General features: G+C 42.7%; 1 protein-coding gene across 1 annotated transcript in view; it reads right to left on the bottom strand.

Moving 5' to 3' along the window:
- LOC122557534 (sodium- and chloride-dependent neutral and basic amino acid transporter B(0+)-like) overlaps positions 1–22,693 on the bottom strand; it is a 61,780-nt gene that overhangs the window by 20,299 nt on the left and 18,788 nt on the right. The window contains exons 5-10 of the mRNA XM_087992267.1: positions 19,783–19,921; positions 18,797–18,929; positions 16,837–16,977; positions 15,850–16,078; positions 6,431–6,556; positions 1,697–1,815 (exon numbers count right to left, since the gene is read on the bottom strand). Coding sequence (XP_087848393.1) covers positions 1,697–1,815; positions 6,431–6,556; positions 15,850–16,078; positions 16,837–16,977; positions 18,797–18,929; positions 19,783–19,921 — 887 coding nt within the window. The remainder of the gene's footprint in view (positions 1–1,696; positions 1,816–6,430; positions 6,557–15,849; positions 16,079–16,836; positions 16,978–18,796; positions 18,930–19,782; positions 19,922–22,693) is intronic.

Raw genomic sequence — 22,693 nt, 5'->3', positions numbered from 1 at the left:
AAGGCCCCAAAGACTTCTGCCTAAAGCTAAAACTAAAAATTAATCCTAAAAGCTAAAGAAAAACTCGAGAACCTGGTCTGTGAGATCTGGCTATACCCAGGCTCCTTCCATTGGTCCAACTTTAAAAATAACTCCAAGGCCTCATTAAATGGTTACTTTCACAGAGACAGCTCGGCATCTCTGCCTTACAACCTCTTTTCAAAAGGAGAGGACAAAATAATCTCTTAAAGTGACAGTAAAACATAAAACCAGGTGCATGTTCTGGTTAAAAAAAACCAGACATCCAGGCTCCAGAGCAGACACGGCAAAAGGTTAATTGTTAACAAGCTTTGGAAAGCCATGTCAAGGTGATTCAAACCAATAACTCCATGCCCCTGATTGGTCAGGTACTCGAAAGATTCAAGAAAGCAGCCAGGAAAGTAGAAGAGACCGGCCCTGGCAGGGCTTGACCTGACCCCAGTCTCCAGCTGAGGGACATGGCAGAGAGCAGAGCAGCTTGTCCTCGGACTGTAGGCAGGGAGAGAGCAAAGGGGAGAGAGCAAGGGAGAGAGAGAGAGCCTGCAGGGTCCGAGAAACACCCTGAACAGTCCAGTGAGCCCACAGGGTTTTAATTCGACCAATATCAAGTGAGTCTGCATGGTCTGAGAGAAACCCAACCTGAACAACATTGAGTGAGTCTGCAAGGTCCAAGCGATACCCTGTCCTGAACTACAATTGTTCTCAAGGTTGCAGTGAGAGATGAGGAAACAAATTTAAGGGATACAGCACCAAATTCCTCTCTGGTAACAGGGAAGGTACTAGAGGACTAGAAGGCAGTTCATGTGGTTCATTTTCACAAGAAGAGTGTTAGTGATAAACAAGGGAACTACAGACCAGTAAGTCTGTACCTCACACTGAACACTCTCTTCCAACAAAAACAAGGCAAGTTCTAACACAAGGTTTTACAATGAACCATCTCTCAGTAGCACCACTCATACCACTGACGATGTCGCCTCAAATTCAGAGATTTAACTGTAACTCGATAAAGTCAGATTTGGTTTCTTTCTCAGCCATTTTATCATTGTTCATGAATTATGTTTGACTACTGCAGAGTTCATCGGCTCCACCGTGCTCACTTCCTCTGCCTCTTACTTATCCTCCTACGTCTCTCTAAGTGCACTTAGAAACACCACCTGACATTTAGAATCTGTATGATTTAAGCTCATTGAGACTGTCTGTGACTCTCAGTTATGATGAATTTATTAACAGTTCCTTGAGTTTATTTGTACATCTTTGTTTGGAGAGGGTCTGTTGTCATTAGTTCCGCTTGCGAACACTTGGATACAGTCATTCTGCAAGGTGTTCACATTTTCTGTTCATCCTTAAGTTACTTGTGATGCTTATTATTTTTTTGAAACCTCCCTGATCATATATTGCTGTTTCGTCTGGGCGTGCTGGTTTTAGGAATATATTTCCAGTTTCTAATTGAACGGTCTTGTCCACATTCCCATCCTGTTGTAGCTCCCTCAGGCCAGAACAGCCTCCAGTTCGGACAGTGCATTGCTCCCTCAGTAATGCACCGAATTGTCTACCAACACCTTGTGATTGAATCAACGTTACAAGTCACAGTATTCTCAACAAAGGTACTATCAGTACATTTATTAGTTTTGGCCTGAACTATGTCCGGAAACAGAGCAAATGATTAAAAAAAACATACCTGTGTCACACAAAGAAGGGCAGGGAAATAAGATATCAAACAAATACCAATTGTCAAATAAAGGCGTTTTGTTCGAAGAAACTTGGGGAACAGGTCAAGTAGTGCTGTTATAATTGTTTCTGAGAGAGAAAAAAACAAAATTTCAATGAGGTTAGAAATTCATGAATAATTTACACAGTCCCAGAGATACCCAACACTGGAGAGACTGAAGCTCTGCAGACCAGAGGGACAGATCAGGACAAATTCTTCTATCCCAGGCGGAATCCAACGATATGTGTGGAGAGAGGAATGGAGAAAAGAACAGAAGACAAATTCAAAAGGTCACAGTCAGGTCACAGGCCCAGTACATTCTGCCTCCAGGTGATTTTGCTGGAATTGGGTGAACAACAGAAACTGCTTCTTGCCCGGCAACAGTGAGTGCCGTTTCCATGACAACCTCGGGCCTGACAAGAGATGCTGCTGCAATCTTTCCAACACTGGAAGGGTTCCATGCTGTAGGAAACATAAGATCATAAGAAACAGGAGGAAGAATTGGTTATTCAGCCCCTCAAGCCTGCTCTGCTGTTCAATAAGATAGTTTCTGATCTGATTGTGGTCTTACCTCCACTTTCCTGCCAGTCCCCCAGAATCCTTAACTCCCTTATTAATCAACAGTCAGTCTTGAATATATTCAATGGCCCAACTCCCACTGTTTCTGTGGTGGAGAATTCCAAAGACGTAATGACATCTAACAGAAACTATTGCTCCTCATCTGTGCCTCAAATGGAGACATTTTCTTGAACTGCAATGCTCAGTCTAGACCACTTCACATTCACTCAGCTCATAACTTTCAATCCTCACAGAGAGTTACATATTTCAATAGGATCACCTCCCATTTTACAAAACTCAATGAGTACAGCACTAACCTTTCCTCATAAAGTAATTCATTCTTCCCCGGGGAGTCAAACAGCCCAGTGACTCTCCTTTTAACTGGCTCCAATGCAATTACCCACTTCCTGAAGCAAGAAAGCTGAAGTTGTATGTTGTACTCGAAGGATGGGCTCCCCAATGTCCTGTGTCCCCTGAGAAAGTGTTTGCTACATTTTTCTATTATTTCACTGGATGTGGTTATTGCTGGTTTGGTCAGTATTTGTTGCCCATCCCTAATTGCCCTTGAACAGATTGGCTTGTTCAGACATTACTATGGATTGGGAATGTGGATCTGATTTCCTTCCCTGACTGACATGAGTAAAGCAGGTGGATTTTTACAATAAATGGTAGTCTCATGGCCAGCAGCACCGATGATTAACTTTATATTAATTACAATTCAAACCAACGCTCACAGGGCATTAGTCTGGTCCTCTGGATTAACAGGCCAGTGGCAATACCATTACAACACTGTCTTCCCCATTTATACACCATCCAGACAGACGTTGCATCCTGGTGACAGGCTGAACACAATTACCGACCACCTTTACCTAGCCCCAACTGGAGACAGTTAATCTTCAGTGGGACAGCAGCAATCAGAGACCATCCTGTGGAAGAATTGGTGATCTGGTAGCTATGACTCCAAACAGTTTTAATTAGTGTCTACATCCCCTGAGAAACATACTCAACCAGGCATTGGGGAAGTTTTTCTGTTACATTGCTGACCTGTACCTTGCTGATACGGACAGACCTTTGGGAATTCCCAGACTCCCACCTGCTCTTTTTAACGACAGTATTGATGTGGCTGGACCAGTTCAGTTTCTGGTGGTTGATAATCCCCAGGATAAGGGATCGTGGGGAAGCAGCAAAGATCGAATTTCAAGGAGAGCTGGTTAAATTCCTTTTATTAGTATTAGTCACAGTCTGGTACTTGTCTGGTGTAAATGTATAAATATGAGGTACTCTGTATTTTGTCCAGGTTTTGCTGCATGCAAACACAGATTGTTTTAGTCTCTGAGGAGCTGAATGGTTGTTGGTCATTTTGGAAAGTGGTAAAAACAATGACTGCAGATGCTGGAAACCAGATTCTGGATCAGTGGTGCTGGAAGAGCACAGCAATTCAGGCAGCATCCGAGGACAGGCAAAATCGATGTTTCGGGCAAAAGCCCTTCATCAGGAAAGTGGACCTAGAGGTTCTTGTCAGACTTCAGTGAGAAATTCCTTCCATAACGGACATTACATACTAGATGGCTTTTTTCAACAAGTTATTAGTTTCATTATCACCATTCCTAATATTTAATTTTCCTTCCAACTTTATTTGATTGATTTAATTCAAATTCTTTTGCTGCTGAGGTGAAATTTGACTTTGTGTCTCTGGATCAGTGCAGTAACAGGAGAGTGTCATCATTCCTCAATGCATTTTATCTCATCCCGTTCCTGTTACTCTGCCCAACACTGGGGAACATTTTCAAGATCTACCTCAAATTACATAGTGGTTATCCTCAGATGGTTACAGTGCCTCAGAACAAACTGAAAAAATATGAGCTACTCTGATCAAAGAACAGGGAAGAAAGAGTGACCTGAACAAAGTGAGATTGAAAATTATTGTAATAAAAATCAACAGAAATCCTTTATGAGATCTCCAGATGTTGAAGTAACAAGGAACAAAGGACAGCACAGCACAGGAACAGGCCATTCAGCCCTCCAATACTATGCCAACACATGACACCTTTCTACATTAAAAACGTTTTATCTCTACACAGTCTGTATCCCCCTATTCCCTGCCTCTTAAACTTAATTCTCATATCTCCTTTAAACTAGCCCCCTTTTCCCCGAAACCTATGTCCCCTAGTAATTGACATTCCTGTGAAGAAGAGTTTGATTATCCATTCTGTCCATGCCTCTCATACTTTTGTGAACTTCTATCAGGTTGCTCCGTAGCCTGTGATGATCAACTGGACACAAACCAAGTTTGTCCAAACTATCTTCACAGCTAACACTCTCCAAACCAAGCAACAGCCTGGTAAAACATTTCCATACCCTCTCCAAAGATTCCATATTCTTTCAGTCATGTGGTGACCAGAACTGCTTCCAAAATTCCAAATGTGGCCTAACTAATGTTCCACAAAGCTGCAACATGACTTGCCAGTTTTTATACTCTGTGCCAAAGCCAATGAAGGTAAGCATGTTGTATGCCGTCATGACCATCTTATCCGTTTGTGTTATCACTTTCATAGAACTATAGACCTGATTGCCTGGATCGGTCTGAATATTAATGCTTCTAAGGGTTCTGCCATTTACTCTATCCCTCCTTCCTTCATTAGACCATTCAAAATCTTCCGGCTAGGAACCCTCCAGCCACAAGGGATGAACTCGGATTTCACCAGTTTCCTCATTTCCCCTCCCCCCACCCTGTCTCAGTCAAATCCATCAAATTCAGCACCGCCTTCCTAACCTGAGATCTTCTTCCCGACCTCTCCGCCCCCACCCCAGTCTGACCTATCATCCTCACCTTGACCTCTTTCCACCTATCACATTTCCGACGCCCCTCCCCCAAGTCCCTCCTCCCTACCTTTTATCTTAGCCTGCTGGACAAACTTTCCCCATTCCTGAAGAAGGGCTTATGCCCGAAACGTCGATTCTCCTGTTCCCTGGATGCTGTCTGACCTGCTGCGCTTTTCCAGCAACACATTTCCAGCTCTGATCTCCAGCATCTGCAGACCTCACTTTTTCCATTCAAAATGCCTCAACTCACATTTGTCCAGATTAAATTCCATCTGCCATTCCTCTGCCCAAGTATCCAGCCTATCCATATCCTGCTGCATTCTCTGACTGTCCTTCATTATCCACAGCTCTCCAGTCATTGTGTTGTCTGCAAACATACTAATCAGGCCACCTAAATTCTGCTCCAAATCTTTTATATAGATTACAAATAACAGGAGTCCCTGTGGAATATAACTGGTCACAAATCTCCAGTCAGAAAAATACCCGACTGCTACTATTCCCTTTCTCCAATGACTAAGTCAATCTTGTATCCATCATACTAGCTCACAATGGATCCCATGTGACTTTATCTTCGCTACCAGGATATTGGTGCCCCTTCCTTTTTTAGACAGTCTACAGTATGGAGACAGGTCCTATGACTAAATAAGTCCACACTGACCCTCTGAAGACTATACCATGCAGGCCCTTCTACACCAGCTCTTCAGCCATGCATTCAACTATGTTACCTTCCTTGTCTAGCCCTCCCTCTCCTTGTGGCAGAGGGAGAAATCCTGACATTACAACCTTAGAGGCCCTGCTTTGCCATTTATTACCTAACTGCTTGACTCCCTTTCCAGGAACTTGTCACTCTGCCTGCCTATATCATTAGTACCAATAGGGCATTTTGCAGGACATTCCCTTAATGCAGCTGTGAAACAAAAACAGAAATTGCTGGAGAAACCCAGTAGATCTGACAACACCTGTGCAGAGAAGGCAAAGTTAATGTCTCAGGTCTGGTGATCCTTCTCAGAACTGGATGCAAAATGCTCAATCAGCTTTCCCTCCACAGATGCTGCCAGACCTGATGAGTTTCTCCAGTAATTCCTGTTTTTGTTTCATATCTCCTGCATCCACATTTCTTTGTATTTTTCCTTAATGCTGATGTGAACCTATTTAACTGAAATACATTGATGCCCTATTGAGAACAAGAAAAAGAATGACTCATTCATCCACTAATATCACCAATAATAACTTCTACTTCAACAATATAAACATAATGATTCAGATAACGTTCTTCTATAGAAGCAGAAAATGATTAGTTCAGTGAAGTAATGTCGCTCTTACCTAAGTCTGCAAACTGAGAGTCCAGTCCCAGAGTGAGCAGCATGAAGAAAAATAAAATGGACCATAAAGGTGCCCATGGCAACTGGGCAAGAGCTTCTGGATAGGCAATAAAAACCAATCCAAAACCTAAACAGTGGATAGAAATTATATGGGAATGTTAGCGATGCTTACAATAGACAGATGGAACCTAAACTAAAGATTAACAGCATTGGTGCCAATGAAAACCCAGAATGGACCAAATGTCAGCAGGCATTTTTGCAACATCCCCATAAACACCTCCTTGGCAAGAAAAAATAAAATCAAACACAGGTTCTTGCAGGGGAGATGTCAGAGAGAGAGAGAAAGAGAGAGACCGACAGAGAGAGAGAGAGAGAGAGAGAGAAGACCAGCATGGATCTGCTTCTTTGGGTCCCCAACAGCTTCTCTGGGCTCCCAGCTAAAACTTGACCAGCAGCTACAAACAAAACAGCTTGCTAAAATCAAACCAAACCCTGGACTGGAAGAACTGGCCACTCCTCTTTCATTGTATCAATGTTTTAAAAAAATTCAAACCTTTTACAAGTAGATATTTCCAGACATAATGGAACCTCTGCCTTTACGACCCCTCTGAGTTCAACTGTACAAGCACAACCCCAGTTTTGTGTTTGGGTGGATTAGAGTCTACCATTCCTTTGGTCCAACTGTGGAGTTCTCAAGAGATGGTTACATTAAATGTTCAAACATTTAACACATTACTGTCATCTATGAACAACTTACATGAGTGCCTCTGTCCATAACAGAAATCATTCATGACTGTTGTTACAGACATGAGTGAAATGGCTTAAATTATATAATTTTATTTGCTCTCATCTTCAGAGTGTAAGTGGATGTGTTTTATATCTTTCTTCATTAATTTTCAAACAGGTTGTTGAATGTTTTCTTCAAGTCCTTTGTTTGTGGAGTCCAATTTCCAAAGTCTCTCTTTAGGATTAAATTAAATGTACGATTTAATCATCCGTTCACATCAGGGAGTGGGTTTTGCAACACTTGCACATGCTCAAGCATACAAGGAAGAAACAAAAGGCAGTGAAATAATTTGTTAACATTAATAACTTAAAATCCAAAAACATGGACATTCACTTGCTTTGTCTGAATTCAGAAAGTTAAAGTCCAGTGAGGGTACATTTCTGATGTAGCTCAGATGGCAGCATATTTAGTTGATTATAAGCAGACATTGCAGAAGTCCTTTTAATCATGATTGTGGTGTAGTAATATGGGATTTGATGAGCTTTTCAGGTTCTAACAGAAAAATCCCAGGGAATTAGATTTTGTGGTGATTAAGACCTAAGTTATGCCTGGTATCTGGCTGTAGAATTACCCATAAATCAGATACTTAGAAGAATGGGCATTAACTGCAGACTTGGTTTGACCAAAATAAGACAAGCCGACTCCAGAATTGACAATTCAAATTTTCAGGATCAAGAGGAATTTTGGTTCTGAGGCGTGATGAGTCAGTTTCAAATGCACAAGTTAATTTTTGTGACCTGGTTAGTAGCTACTGTTGATTGGTTGAGTGAGATGATGGACCATTAGGGCATTTTCAGGTGTAATGAAGATTAATAGCTCCTTTTTGTTACCAAATCTAACTGGGGAGATGGAGTATCTACTCTTCTATGAATGCAACATCCACACAATGAAAGTTGTGAGTTTCCAAACTGATGGTGGTTTAGCTTTATCTTTTGTAATGATACTGGTGGAAGTTTCTAGAACTGGTAGGAAACTTGCAAATTATCTGACAAGTAGCAGCTATTTTCAATTCAGGAAAGTCCATTTTAAAATAAACAGAAAGTATAAATTGTAAAATGTGTTTTTTTCATGAACTGACAGTCTCATTGAGTCATTGAAATGTATAACATAGAAACAGACCCTTATGTCCAACTTGTCCATGCCAACCAGATATCCTAGATTGATTTAGTCCCATTTGCCAACATTTGGCTCATATCCCTGTAAACCCTTCCTATTCATGTACCTGTCCAGATGCCTTTTAAATGTTGTGATTGTATCTGCCTCCACCACTTCCTCTGGCAGCTTCCTTCATACATGCACCACCCTCTGCATGAAAAAGCTGCCCCTCTCGTCTCTTTTAAATCTTTCCCTCTCACTTTAAAACTATGCCCTCTTGTTTTAGCCTTACCTTCCTCAGAAAAAAAACTGTATCTATTTGTCTATCCATGCCCTTCATGATTTTATAAATGTTGAAAAGATCATCCCTCAGCCTCTAACATTCCGGGGGGAAAACCTCAGCCTATTCAACTTCTCCTTATCGCTCAAACCTTCCAGTTACAACAACATCATTCTAAATCATTTCTGCATCCTTTCAAGTTGGACAACATGCTTCCTATAGTAGGGTAACCAGAATTGTATGCTTTATTCTAAAAATGGCCTCACCAATGTCCAATTCAGCCACAACATGATGCCCCAACTCCTATACTCAATGCACTAACCAATGAAGCCACATCTCCTGTCAAATGTCTTCTTTATCACTCTGCAGTTGAGATAAAGATACATCAATTTATTATGGAATTAGACTGAGACTGTGAGTATGATCTTATTGAAATATTTGTTTGACTATCCATTTTATCTTTCGGAGCATTGTGTTAAATTGTGATACAGAACTGTTACAAAAATATTGATGTGAATTTACAGACAACATTCCTTCTTAACTGGAGACATTATAGTCTTTAATATTTACTTCCAAGTAGAGGCAAAAGCTGTTAAAATTTTCAGTTAATCTGATTCCTTAGTTTTCACGAACTCCTTGTGAACAGTTAAATCAACAATAACATTTCCAATGACAGAAAGTGTATTGTTTGTTCTGGTCTGACTGGATATCCAATTGTGAACTGGTCTATATCTTGAAAACAGTCCCCAAAATGTCCAATTTTATATTTATCTTGATCCATCTCTCGGATTAAAACTTAGTTGCTGTGAGATTTGGATGCCTTCCCTTTCTGTTTTTTTTAAGTTTTCATCATTTTGACGTTAGAATTATTTTGCAGTAGTTAAGGAGTCCCTGCTCCTTCCTGCAGTAATGAATGTTTTCTGATGCTTTTTTTTGTTGTGGCTCCCAATCTCCTTAAAAAAAATCTCTCCGCAGGGCCAAATGTCATAGCAATGACATGCGATCTCTCGGCAAATTCCAATAAATCATTTCACTTCTCAGCCCAGATTTCTTGTGGTGCTAGTGAGGTTTGTTTTTCTCTCTACTCCAGTATAATTGGATTTACTCCTGTCATTTGTTTGGAGATAAGTATTAGATTAGATTCCTACAGCGTGGAGACAGGCCCTTCAGCCCAACAAGCCCACACTGACCCCCTGAAGAGTAACCCACCCAGACTCATTTCCCCGTGACTCATGCACCTAACACTAGGGGCAATTTAGCATGGCCAATTCACCTGACCTGTACATCCTTTGGATTGTGGGAGGGAACCAGAGCACCCGATAGAAACCCATACAGACACAGGAAGAAGATGCAAACTCCACACAGACCGTCGCCCAACGCTGGGATCAAACCTAGGTCCCTGGCACTGTGAGGCAGCAGTAATAACCATTGAGCCATTGTGCACCCAGGTGCTAGCCAGGTAGAGCATACCATACATTAGTACATCAGGATAATAGAACAGACAGCAGAATATAGTGTTACAGCAACAGAGAAAGTGCAGAGAGAGATCAACTTGAATATTTGAGAGTCTGATAATACCAGGGAAGAAGCTGTTCTTGAATCTGTTGGTAAATGTTTTCAAACTTTTGAATCTTCTGCCTGTTCCCGCTAAATCGCCCACAATCCCATGCCTCTGTCTTTTATGCAGTAGCCTACCATGGGGAACCTTATCAAACACCTTACTGAAATCCATATACACCACATATTGGCTTCGCCCTCCTCCATCTGTTTGGTCACCTTCTCAAAGAACTCAATAAGGTTTGTGAGGCATAACCTACCCTTCACAAAACCGTCTTAACTATTCCTAATCAATTTATTCATATCGAGATGAGAATAAATCCAATCTCTTAAAACCTTTTCCAACACTTTATGAACAACCGAAGTAAGACTCACTGGTCTATAATTACCAGGGTTGTCTCTACTCCCCTTCTTGAACAAGGGAACATTTGCTATCCTCCAGTCTTCTGGCACTATTCCTGTAGACAATGATGACATAAAGATCAAAGCCAAAGGTTTGGTAATCTCTTCCCTGGCTTCCCAGAGAATCCTAGGTTAAATCCCATCTGGCTCAGGGGATTTATCTATTTTCACACTTTCCAGAATTGCTAACACCTCCTCCTTGTGGACCTCAATCCCATCTAGTCTAGTAGCCTGTTTCTCAGTATTCTCCTTGACAATATTGTCTTTTTCCAATGTGAATACTAATGAAAAATATTCATTTAGCGCATTCCCTATCTCCTCTGACGCCATGAAAAATTTCCCACTACTCTCATTGATTGGCCTTAATCTTACTCGAGTCATTCTTTTGTCCCTTATGTACCCACAGAAAGGTCTAGGATTTTCCCTGATCCTATCTGCCAACAACTTCTCATGTCCCCTCCTCGCTTGTCTAAGCTCTCTCTTTAGGTCTTTCCTGGCTAACTTGTAACTCTCAATTGCCCTAACTGAGCCTTCACATCTCATCCTAACATAAGCCTTCTTCTCCCTCTTGACAAGAGATTCAACTTCTTGACAACTTCCTCCCTGTCTGACAGGTACATACTTATCAAGGACACACAGTAGCTGTTCCTTGAATAAGCTCGATATTTCTATTGTGCCCATCCCCTGCAGTTTCCTTATTGAAAAGGCAAGGACTGATTCCGGATAGTCAACATGGCTTTGTGCGTGGGAAATCAAATCTCACAAACTTGGTTGAGTTTTTTGAAGAAGTAACAAAGAAGATTGATGAGGCTAGAGCAATAGATGTGATATATATGGACTTCAGTAAGGCATTCAACAAGGTTCCCCATGGGAGACTGATTAGCAAGGTTAGATCTCATGGAATACAGGGAGAACTAGCCATTTGGATACAGAACTGGCTCAGAGGTAGAAGACAGAGAGTGGTGGTGGAGAGCTGTTTTTCAGCCTGGAGTCCTGTGACCAGTGGAGTGCCATAAGGATCGGTGCTGGGCCCTCTACGTTTTGTCATTTACATAAATGATTTGGATGCGAGCATAAGAGGTACAGTTAGTAAGTTTGCAGATGACACCAAAATTGGAGGTGTAGTGGACAGGATTACAACAGGATCTGGACCAGATGGGCCAATGGACTGAGAAGTGGCAGATGGAGTTTAATTCAGGTAAATGCGAGGCGCTGCATTTTGGGAAAGCAAATCTTAGCAGGACTTACACACTTAATGATCTAAGGAAGTGTTGCTGAACAAAGAGACCTTGGAGTGCAGGTTCATAGCTCCTTGAATGTGGAGTCGCAGGTAGACAGGATAGTGAAGAAGGCATTTGTATGCTTTCCTTTATTGGTCAGAGTATTGAGTACAGGAGTTGGGAGGTCATGTTGTGGCTGTACAGGACATTGGTTAGGCCACTGTTGGAATATTGCATGCAATTCTGGTCTCCTTCCTATTGGAAAGATGTTGTGAAACTTGAAAGGGTTCAGAAAAGATTTACAAGGATGTTGCCAAGGGTTGGAGGATTTCAGCTACAGGGAGAGGCTGAACAGGCTGGGGCTGTTTTCCCTGGAACATCGTAGGTGACCTTATAGAGGTTTACAAAATTATGAGGGGCATGGATAGGATAAATAGACAAAGTGCAGAACTAGAGGGCATAGGTTTAGGGTGAGAGGGGAAAGATATAAAAGAGACCTAAGGGGCAACTTTTTCACGCAGAGGGTGGTACGTATATGGAATGAGCTGCCAGGGGATGTGGTGGAGGCGGGTACAATTGCAACATTTAAGAGGCATTTGGATGGGTATATGAATAGGAAGGGTTTGGAGGGATATGGTGCGGGTGCTGGCACGTGGGACTAGATTGAGTTGGGATATCTGGTCGGCATAGACGGGTTTGTCCGAAGGGTCTGTTTCCATCTCTATGACTCGATGACTCTATCCTAAGTCTTGTCTCATCGCACCGTAATTGCCTTTCCCCCAGGGGTAGATCTTGCCCCCCAGTGTAGACCTATCCCTTTCCATCACTGAAGTAAACATAACCGAATTGTGGTCACTATCAGCAATGTGCTCACCTCCCTCCAAATCTGACACACGGCCGGGTTCATTACCCAGTACCAAATCAAATGTGGCCTCGCCTCTTGTTGGCCTGTCTACATACTGTGTCAGGAAATCATACTACACACATTGGACAAAAACTGACCCATCTAAAGTAATTGAACTATAGTATTCCCAGTCAATATTTGGGAAGTTGAAGTCCCCCATAACAATTACCCTGTCACTCTCACTCTTATCGGGAATCATCTTTGCTATCCTTTCCTCTAAATCTCTGGAACTATTTGGAAGCCTATAGAAAACTCCCAACAGGATGACCTCTCCTTTCCTGTTTCTAAACTCAGCCCACACTACCTCAGTTGACGAGTCCTCAAACGTCCTTTCCGCAGCTGTCCTCTTGTCCTTGAATAACAACGTCACACCCCCACCTCTTTTACCATCTTCTCTGTTCTTACTGAAACATTTAAATCCTGGAACCTGCAACAGCTACTCCTGTCCCTGCTCTATCCATGTCTCTGAAATGGCCACAACATCAAAATCCCAGGGACTGACCCATGCTGCAAGTTTACCCACCTTATTCCAGATGCTCCTGGTGTTGAAACAAACACATTTCAAACCAATCTTTTGCTTGTCAGTGCCCTCTTTTGACCCTGAAACCTTATTTCGGACCTCACTACTCAGCCTCCTCAATACTCGAATTACAATTTAGGTTCCCATCCCCCTGCTGAATTAGTTTAAACCCACCCGAAGAGCATTAGCAAATGTCCCCCCCAGGATATTGGTACCCCTCTGGTTCAAATGAAGACTATTCAGTTTGTAGAGGTCCCACCTACCCCCGAATGAGCCCCAATTATCCAGGAAACCAAAACCCTCCCTCCTGTATCATCCCTGTAGCCACTATTCTCCTCCCCTCTCTTCATATTTCTTGCCTCATTAGCACATGGCATGGGCAACAAACCAAAGACAACAACTCTGTTTGTCCCACCTCTAAGTTTACACCCTAGCTTCTTGAATTTCTGCCTTAAATCCCCATCTCTCTTCCTACCTATATCGTTGGTGTCTATGTGGACCATGACGTGGGGCTGGTCCCCCACCCTCTCAAGGATCCCATAAACAAGATCAGAGACATCGTGAAGCCTGGCATCTCAGAGGCAACACACCAAACATTTATCTCTCCACCCTTCAGACACTCTGCCTCTATTCCTGATGAAGGGCTTTTCCTGCTCCTCAGATGCTGCCTGAACTGCTGTGCTTTTCCAGCACCACACGAATCTCAATCAAACATGAGTCTGTCTCATTCTCACAGAATCTTATACCTGTCCCCCTGACTATGGAGTCCCCATAGTCTGCTGTTCTTTCCCCTTCCCTTCTGCGCAACATGGACAGACTCTGTGCCAGAGAACTGTATCCCATTGTTCACCTCTGGTAAATCGATCTCCCCCCAACAGTATCCAAAAGGGTATACTTGTTGTTGAGTGGACCGGACACTGGGGATACCTGCATTGCTTGCCAGTTCCCTTTCCGTCCCCTGACTGTAACCCATCTACCTTCTTCTTGTATCTGAGGTGTGACTATCTCCCTGTAACTCCTCTCAATAACCTCCCCTGCCTCCCGAATGATCCGAAGCTCATCCAGTTCCAGCTCCAGTTCCCTAACGTGGTTTTCAGGGAGCTGTAGTTGGGTGCACTTTCTGCAGATGCAGTCAGCAGGGACACTTGTGGTGAGCCTTACTTCCCACGTTCTGCAGGAGGAATAATTGAACTGCCCTAACCTCCATTCCCACTGTTCTAAATTCCCAATGAGCCGACTGAAAACTAAAAGAAAGGGGGAATAAAAGACTAGTCACCCTATCAATCTGGCACACAGAATCTTTTTTCTCGTTAGAGGAGAAGGATAGGTGGGAGACACTACCCGAGTCATGTTTTGGGTAAAGCAGCCGCCCAAATATAAAGCCTCACTTACCCAGCAATCCCATGTCCACTCCCATGTGCGCTCTGCCTATACACAAGGTAAGTTTTTAACTGTACTCCTACCTTCCTGTCGGGACTCCAATCCTCACCGTCTCCCTCCCCGCTTCACTCACCCCCTGCAACCTCTGGTCCGTACTGTTGCTCCTCCCACTGCAACCACCACCAAGTAAAAAACATGCTTGTCTTTATTGGTCAGTGCATTGAGTATAGGTGTTGGGAGGTCACATTGTGGCTGGACAGGACATTGGTTAGGCCACTTTTGGAATATTGCATGCAATTCTGGTCTCCCTGCTACAGGAAAGATGCTGTGAAACTTGAAAATGTTCAGAAAAGATTTACAAGGATGTCGTCAGCTTTGGAGGGTTTGAGTTATGGGCAGAACCTGAAAAGAGTGTGGCAATTTCCCTTGGAGCATCGGAGGCTATGAGGATTATAAAATCGAGGGGCATGGATAGGGTAAATAATTATGGCCTGTTCCACAGGGTGAGGGAGTCCAAAACTAAATGTCATGGGTTTAGGACGAGACGGGAAAGTTTTAAAAGGGACCGATTGGGCAACTTTTCATGCAGATGGTGGAATGTGTATGGAATGAGGTGCCAGAGAAAATGTTGGAGGCTGGTACAATTACAATATTTAAAAGTCATCTGGATGGTTCTATAAATAGGAAGGGTTCAGAAGGATATGGGCCAAATGCTGCAAATGGGACAAGATTGATTTCGGATATCTGGTTGGCATGGACAAGTTGGACCGAAGTGTCTGTTTCTCTGCTGTACATCTCTGTGACTCTATGACTATGACTCTAAATGAATCCTTCTATCCATGCTTGAAGTATTCCTTGACTCTCCTCTGACATTCTCAGGCTTCTCCATTATCCTTACACCATTACAATGGGTGGTGCTAATCACATTCTTCAGAAATAAAAACCTTCCACCTCATTACAACAACTCCAAACCCAGCACCGGATCCTTGGGAGAGGGAGCAGGAGAATGATGAAGAGGTCAGGATGAGAAGGGATTAAATAGAGATATTTGATTCCTTTTGCTCTAGAAAGTTGTCCCCGAGGTGATACATTGAAGTTCATTCACAGAGGTCCCAAACACTCTGTTCCCTTTGTTATCAGCTCAGAATTCCTTTGAGATCCACAATAAATATTTATAAAGTAAAGGCTGCATGAGGATAGTTAACTAATGAGAGACATCATGTGATGCGGTACTCCTGCATTCACTCAGAGCAGGAAGATTGACTCTGCAGTTACCTGACTGTACAACCTCTGCGATAGGCTTGTCTTGTACATGAGCCATGTGTCCAAGGACTGAGAAGATGGCGAATCCAGCATACACACTCGTAGCACAATTAACAACACAGACAACGATGGTATCTCTGTAACAGTTGTTATGGAATTTGTTGTAGGATGACAGAGTTATTAAAGATCCCACGGCAACTGCAAGGGAATATAAAATTTGTGTTGCAGCATCTTTCCAAACCTGGTAAATCAAATGAAGAATTAATCAATGCTGAGAGATTTCCGTTCATCTCATCTAACTGACAAAAATACATTATTGTGAGGAGTGTGGAGTGGGTTGGGGGTTGGTCCCACAATGAATGAGTAATCCTCCTTTCTCTTAATCACATGCACACAGGCTAACCTCACACTTCCTTCTTATCGGAGATCTCAGCTGTACATTTCACAATACAATAATCTGATTGGTGAACACAACACTCCATCACTTTCCATGTTCACTCAGATCCTAGATGTTGATGAAAGTGAGGAGCACATTTTTCTCCAATTTCCCCCAATATTTATCCAGTCACCTGAAAATGATTGATTCTTTTCCAAAACATTTCAGAAAGAAGCCATATGGAAGAAGTTTCAATGAATTCGGTTCCCTCTCATTCTTTCTGACCCAGTTTTCCAATCCCTTCTCTCCCATCACAACCCTTGCCAACCCATTCCATGACATTTTATCTTTTCCCTCCCTACCATAGCCCTCTCCAACACTTCCCACCTCAAAGCAGCAGCATGATAGAAACTGTAAACTAACTCATTATGATTTATCATCGGGCTCTGTTAAAATTTGGCAACATCAAAAGTGAGTGTTCAGTGGCATTTAAACAAGAGCCCCCTAAAGCAACGATCAGGTTTTAAAATTGACGATTCCAGGTTGTCAACAAAACCAAACTGAAATAAAAAGCAAGTATATTAAACAATGTGAACTTCAGTCAACTCGAATATTACACTTACCTCAGCATCAGCCAGTTTGGAGAAGTCTGATTGGCTCCCAATGTAGAATTGAATTCCTTTATTGGCTCCGTCCAGGGTAAGCCCTTGGATCAGGAGTATGGTCAGAACCACGTATGGGAATGTCACAGTGAAATAAACCACCTGAGTGTGGAGAGTAACTTGTTAGATTTCCCTGTATTAGTGGGACATCATTGACCACACTGAATTGTACACTAATAGGAGAGTAATCAATGTCGAGAATGAAACAGAAAGGGATATTTCCTCAACACTGCACCAGACTCAATGTCCATTGTTCAGCAGCAGTAACCCCAACAAGACTCCTCTCCCACATCCAGATACTCAGTCTAACCCTCATTCACAATCCAGTTACCAGGCTCACACCCAAGTCTCATTGTTCCCACAAACCTTCAGCTGTTCAACTGATCCTTCACACAACAAAATGGTTGGAACCAGTGAGATAATGATAATGTCTGCATCTCCTGTGTCCCCCTAAGATAGATCACAGTATCGCAGGGAACAGTGTCGCAGAATCAGCACCAGGGAGTAAACTGAGTATGATGGTGTGTTTTTGCTTTCTGATTTACATTACCTCAAACTTTATTTTGTTGCAGCAATTGGAAACATTACGCAAAACAGAAGGACTATTCCTTCTGCATATTCTCAAAACGCACTCACTACCATCCTGTTGTCTGGAATAATCATGATGCTGGTTACGGTGTGACTATGGATATCCTACTACCCAGCCCACCCTCATCCAAACCTCATCTCTTTTTCTAATTGTCTACTTTTAGATCCCCAGCCTGATCAGTCTCAGTGTCCCATGGAGGAAGAGGACAGCATCTGTACCACCTTGATGAAGAAGCTCCTGATCTGACACTCAGACACCAACTCAAACATTGGCATGACACTTATGTTGGAGGCTGGTATCGAACTAGGACCAACATTTGGTGAGTCACTGGGTGTGAGTGGACTACAGCCAAACAAGAATGATTCACATTCCAGCTCAGTGCAGGGCAAGGTCAACAGGAAGCCCTGTTATAGGGCACTCAGGTGAAGACCTCGGTGGGGATGTATGCAGAAGAATGCTGATGAGAGGGACGCTGCAATGCTGTGTGTATTAACGGACCTGTTAGATGCTCCTAAACCTTCAGGATGGATGGCCTAATCAATCAAGGCTTCATTGTAGCTGGAGACATTTTATGAAGCTTGATCTCTCCACAACCTCTCTCTAATCTCCCTCAAATGGTGCACACCCACTTCCACTGCTGCCACCATATCATTGCCAAAGAGTTGGGTCTGTTTTGAATGGGGAGGCACAGTGGTTCAGTGGTTAGCACTACTGCCTCACAGTGTCAGGGGCCCGAGTTCAATTCCATTCTCCCGCAACTGTCAGTGTGGAGTTTGCACATTCTCCTTGTGTCTGCGTGGATTTCTTCTGGGTGCTCCAATTTCCTCCCACAGTCCAAAGGTGTGCAGATTAGGTACATTAGTCAGGAGTAAAGTAAGGGAATGGGTCTGGGTGGGTTAGCCTTTAAGGATCAGTGTGGAGTTGTTGAGCCAATTGGCCTGTTTCCACACTGTCGGGATTCAATGATTCTGTAACTATCCTGCTAAGTACATTGGGACTGAGTTGAAGACACCTTGGAAGGTCCCAGTGAGCAGGGAATTTGCCCATCAGAAATGTCAATTTCTTGGGCAATTCGCACGTTTCCACAAGTTACCCCTGGGCATCTTTGGGCATATGTCTGCTCTCCAATGATGCAGAGATCAGAGGTTTTAGACTAACATTTCCCTCAGCCCTGAAATGTTGACATATTATGTATTGGCCACTCCTCAATGAGACACTGTCAACATCACCGGGAGATAAACCAGCCACTTCACAAAAGGGCTTCTAAATTCTAGTTTTATTGTTTCAGAAATCTGTACTTTGTCATTAGTTTTAACTCTTTTCAAGACTTGCCTTTCCTGAAGATTTGATTCCTTTTGATAATGCTGCCCCCATTATCAGCCAGACCAGGAGCAGACAAAGAGCTAAATACCAGACTATCTCCCCAGTCTCATCCATTGAACTGGAACGGCGTAAAACCACTTTACTAAAAATAAAAGACAACAGAAACACTTATTATGTAAGGTCACTGTCCATTACACACAGACCCTATCAGACAAAAGCATCAAATGTACATGGATTTGAATATAATTCAATTCAGTTTTATTTCAGAATAGAATTGCTGACAACATTAACATTAAAAATCAATAAAAAACTACCTGGGTCAATCACAGAATCTCCCAATCATTCAGCCCCATCACATTGTTGAACAGCAGAACTGCTCCCAGATAGTTTCCCTCAAATCACTTACCATTTCTATAGATTAAACATAATACTGTACTCAATTAAAATCACAGAGAAAGGAATATCAATCGTAGATAATTTCAACCATTTAATATTTAGGAATTCCTATGTTAAATCTCTTGCTTAATAAATAAATAAATAGACAAATTCAATGTATGTTGCGTCATAGAATCCCTACAGTGTGGAAGCTGGTCATTTGGCACAACAAGTCCACTCTGACCCGCCAAAGAGTAACCCACCCAGACCCATTCCCCTACCCTATTGCTCTATATTTACCCCGACTAATGCACCTAACCTACACATTCCTGAACACAATGGACAATTTAGCGTGGCCAATTTATCTAACCATTGGCCAATTCACCTTGCATTCACTGTATAAAGGTTGCTAATAAACCTGTAGTGTTAGAAATCAAGGAGCTGTTAATTTCCGTTGTGATGTTATATTGTTATAGGACTATGATGTAAATAATAGCTGTACCAAAATCAAACAGCTCCTGTCTCATTAAACAGGACATTCACCAACTGACCTTCCCAAGAGGGGTTACTGGCCCAGCTGTGCAGGTTATCGGTGTAACTCTCTGTAACAAAGTACTTACTCCCAGTATTGCTCACTCGGACCCTGGTGAGGAATGGAGATTTCTGATCCATGTGGACAACTTTCATTGTTTGTCTGCAGCCATGTTGTATTAACGATTTTAAAATATCCATCATCCAGAGTGAGGTTGCAGAGTGGGTCTGGAAAATGTGGAATGTGTTTTAGAATTACAGTTCATTGGGAATGATGCTCTGATTTCTAATGATGAGAATCAGAGCCCCCGTTTCACTCTGACTGACTCAGCACTATCTCGTTAAATCCATGGAGGAGGTTACAGAGAGATCACAGCATAACCTTGGAGAGGGAGAGTTGCAGCCAGTTCCAATCATTGGGCTCTGTGCCTGCAAGTGGGCCCAGGTTAAACCAGCACTGTCCACATCAGTGACCTGTCAGAGCAAGATCATTCTCTTCAGGAGAGAGACAGAATCTCTGAGCAGCATCTCTCCCAACTACAGGCTGTTTCTCACTTTTGCTGTGGAAGGGCTTAAGCCAATCAGCAGCTAATGTGGGAGAGAAACAGCCTTTGATTGGACAAATACCCAGGAAGGTAATTGACTGTGATAAGTGAGTCACTGGGAATGTTTCAGTGCAGCTCTGGGCCTCACTGGAAGCCCCAACACAACTCCACTCCCCATGAACTGCTGTCAGGATTCACAACAGGAACAAAGAATACAGGGCAAATGGTAAGATTGTTGGTGGTGTAGATAAGCAGAGAACTTGGTGTCCATGTACATAGATCTCTGAAAGTTGCCACCCAAGTTGAGAGGGTTGTTAAGAAGGCATACAGTGTGTTAGCTTTTATTGGTAGATGGATTGAGTTTCGGAGCCATGAAGTCATGCTGCAGCTGTTCAAAACTTTGGTGTGGCCGCACTTGGAGCATTGCATATAGTTCTGGTCACTGCATTATAGGAAGGATATGGAAACTTTGGAAAGGGTGCCGTGAAGATTTACAGGATGTTGCCTGGTATGGAGGGAAGGTCATATGAGGAAAGGCTGAGGGACTTGAAGCTGTTTTCATTCGAGAGAAGAAGGTTGAGAGGTGACTTAATTGAGACATGTAAGATAATCAGCGGGTTAGATATGGTGGACAGTGAGAGCCTTTTTCCTTGGATGGTGATGGCTAGAATGAGGAGACATAGCTTTAAATTGAGGGGTGATCAAAATAGGACAGATGTCAGGGGTAGTTTCTTTACTCGGAGTGTAGTAGGGGAGTGGAACACACTGCCTGCAACAGTAGTAGACTTCGCAACTTAAGGGCTTTTAAATGGTCATTGGATAAACATATGGATGAAAATGGAATACTGTAAGATAGGTAGACTTCAGATTGGTTCCACAGATCAGTGCAACATCAAGGGCCAAAGGGCCTGTTCTGCATTGTAATGTTCTGGGTTCTATGTTCTATGAAGTAGGAGGAGAGGAAATGGAGGCTGCGTATAGAAGGAAAGGAAAGAAACGAAAAATAGGGGAGAAGAAGCAGTCTATAGACTTGGGAGGCAAAGAACGCTGTAGGATTGGGAAAACCAATGAATAACCTGAAAAGAAGAGAGAACCTGTCCACAATGGAAACCTCAGGAGCTATTTTGCAAACAGAACACGAGTGCTTTGCAAACCGGTCACCCAGCCTACATTTCATTTCCCCAGTGTAGAGGAGACCACATGACCCTGGGCTTCCTGTTGCCTGTCACTTTAACACCCCAATGTGTACCCACAATGACATTTCTATTTCAGGCCTTCTACAGTGCTCCAGCAAGGGACAGTACCAGCTCAAAGAACAACATCTCATTTTCTGCTCTGGGATCCTGCAGCCTCAACAGCGAGTTCAATATTTTTCGAAACCTGACTTCATCCCTCCATGTTTTTTACCCATCCCATACCTGGTCCTGTTATCACATGGGTTGTTTATTGCACAGTCACCCATTCCCACATACTCCTAGACCCATTACTACATTGCATGGATTGTATTCAACACAACAAACACATTTTCTCTTCACGTTTTATTATTATCACGTATTCAGCTTTTCTTCTGACCTGGCTTGCTCTGTACAATCTCCACATTTAACTACCCTTTCATATCTCTATCTCTCTCTCTCTCTCTCTCTCTCTCTCTATTTGGGATTAGTCTCCATGTATCCGCTCATCTCTCCCCTCACCCCTATTTTCAGCTTCAGCATTAAGAACAGTTTTTTCTGAGCTGCCAACAGTTCTGATGAAGTCACCAGACTTCATACATTACGTCTGCTTTCTTCACACGGATGCTGCTGGATCTGCTGAGTTTCACCAGCTATTTCAATTTTCACTTGAGATCTCTAGCATCTGCAGTTCTTTGTTTCATTATGCAAGTAATGGAGAAAACAGCACGTGTAAAAGAGAATAGAAAGAGTAGACAATATAATCCTTTGAGCCTACTCCCCCAGAAAATATGGACCATCATATGCAATCAACAGTCATCATTAATATTCATGCGTGATTGTCTTTCCTCAAACACAATCACTTCACCAGTATTTGACATCAGTTCTGGAATAATTGCATCATTAGTCACCAATTGCTTTCAAAGATATTAGGTTGTATGCCATCATGTCACGTAATTTAATGATCAAAGTAATTTAAAGCACCCAACTGGCAATGTGTTTATTTGTGATTTACTTATTGTGTGCGATCGGTGTCACATAGCTGGTGGAGAAAGTGAGGTCTGCAGATGCTGGAGATCAAAGTTGAAACTTTATTGCTGGAACAGCACAGCAGGTCAGGCAGCATCCAGGGAACAGGAGATTCGACGTTTCGGGCACAGGCCCTTCTTCAGGAATGAGCAGAGAGTGTTCAGCAGGAGAAGATAAAAGGTAGGGAGGAGGGACTTGGAGGAGGGGAATTGGAAATGTGATAGGTGGAAAGAGGTCAAGGTGAGGGTGATAGG

The sequence above is a fragment of the Chiloscyllium plagiosum genome, unplaced genomic scaffold, assembly GCF_037043375.1.
Source record: "Chiloscyllium plagiosum isolate Xiang-an unplaced genomic scaffold, Cpla_swu_hap1 HiC_scaffold_11, whole genome shotgun sequence".
Classification (NCBI taxonomy): domain Eukaryota; kingdom Metazoa; phylum Chordata; class Chondrichthyes; order Orectolobiformes; family Hemiscylliidae; genus Chiloscyllium; species Chiloscyllium plagiosum.
This window is presented reverse-complemented; position numbering and strand designations above follow the sequence as displayed.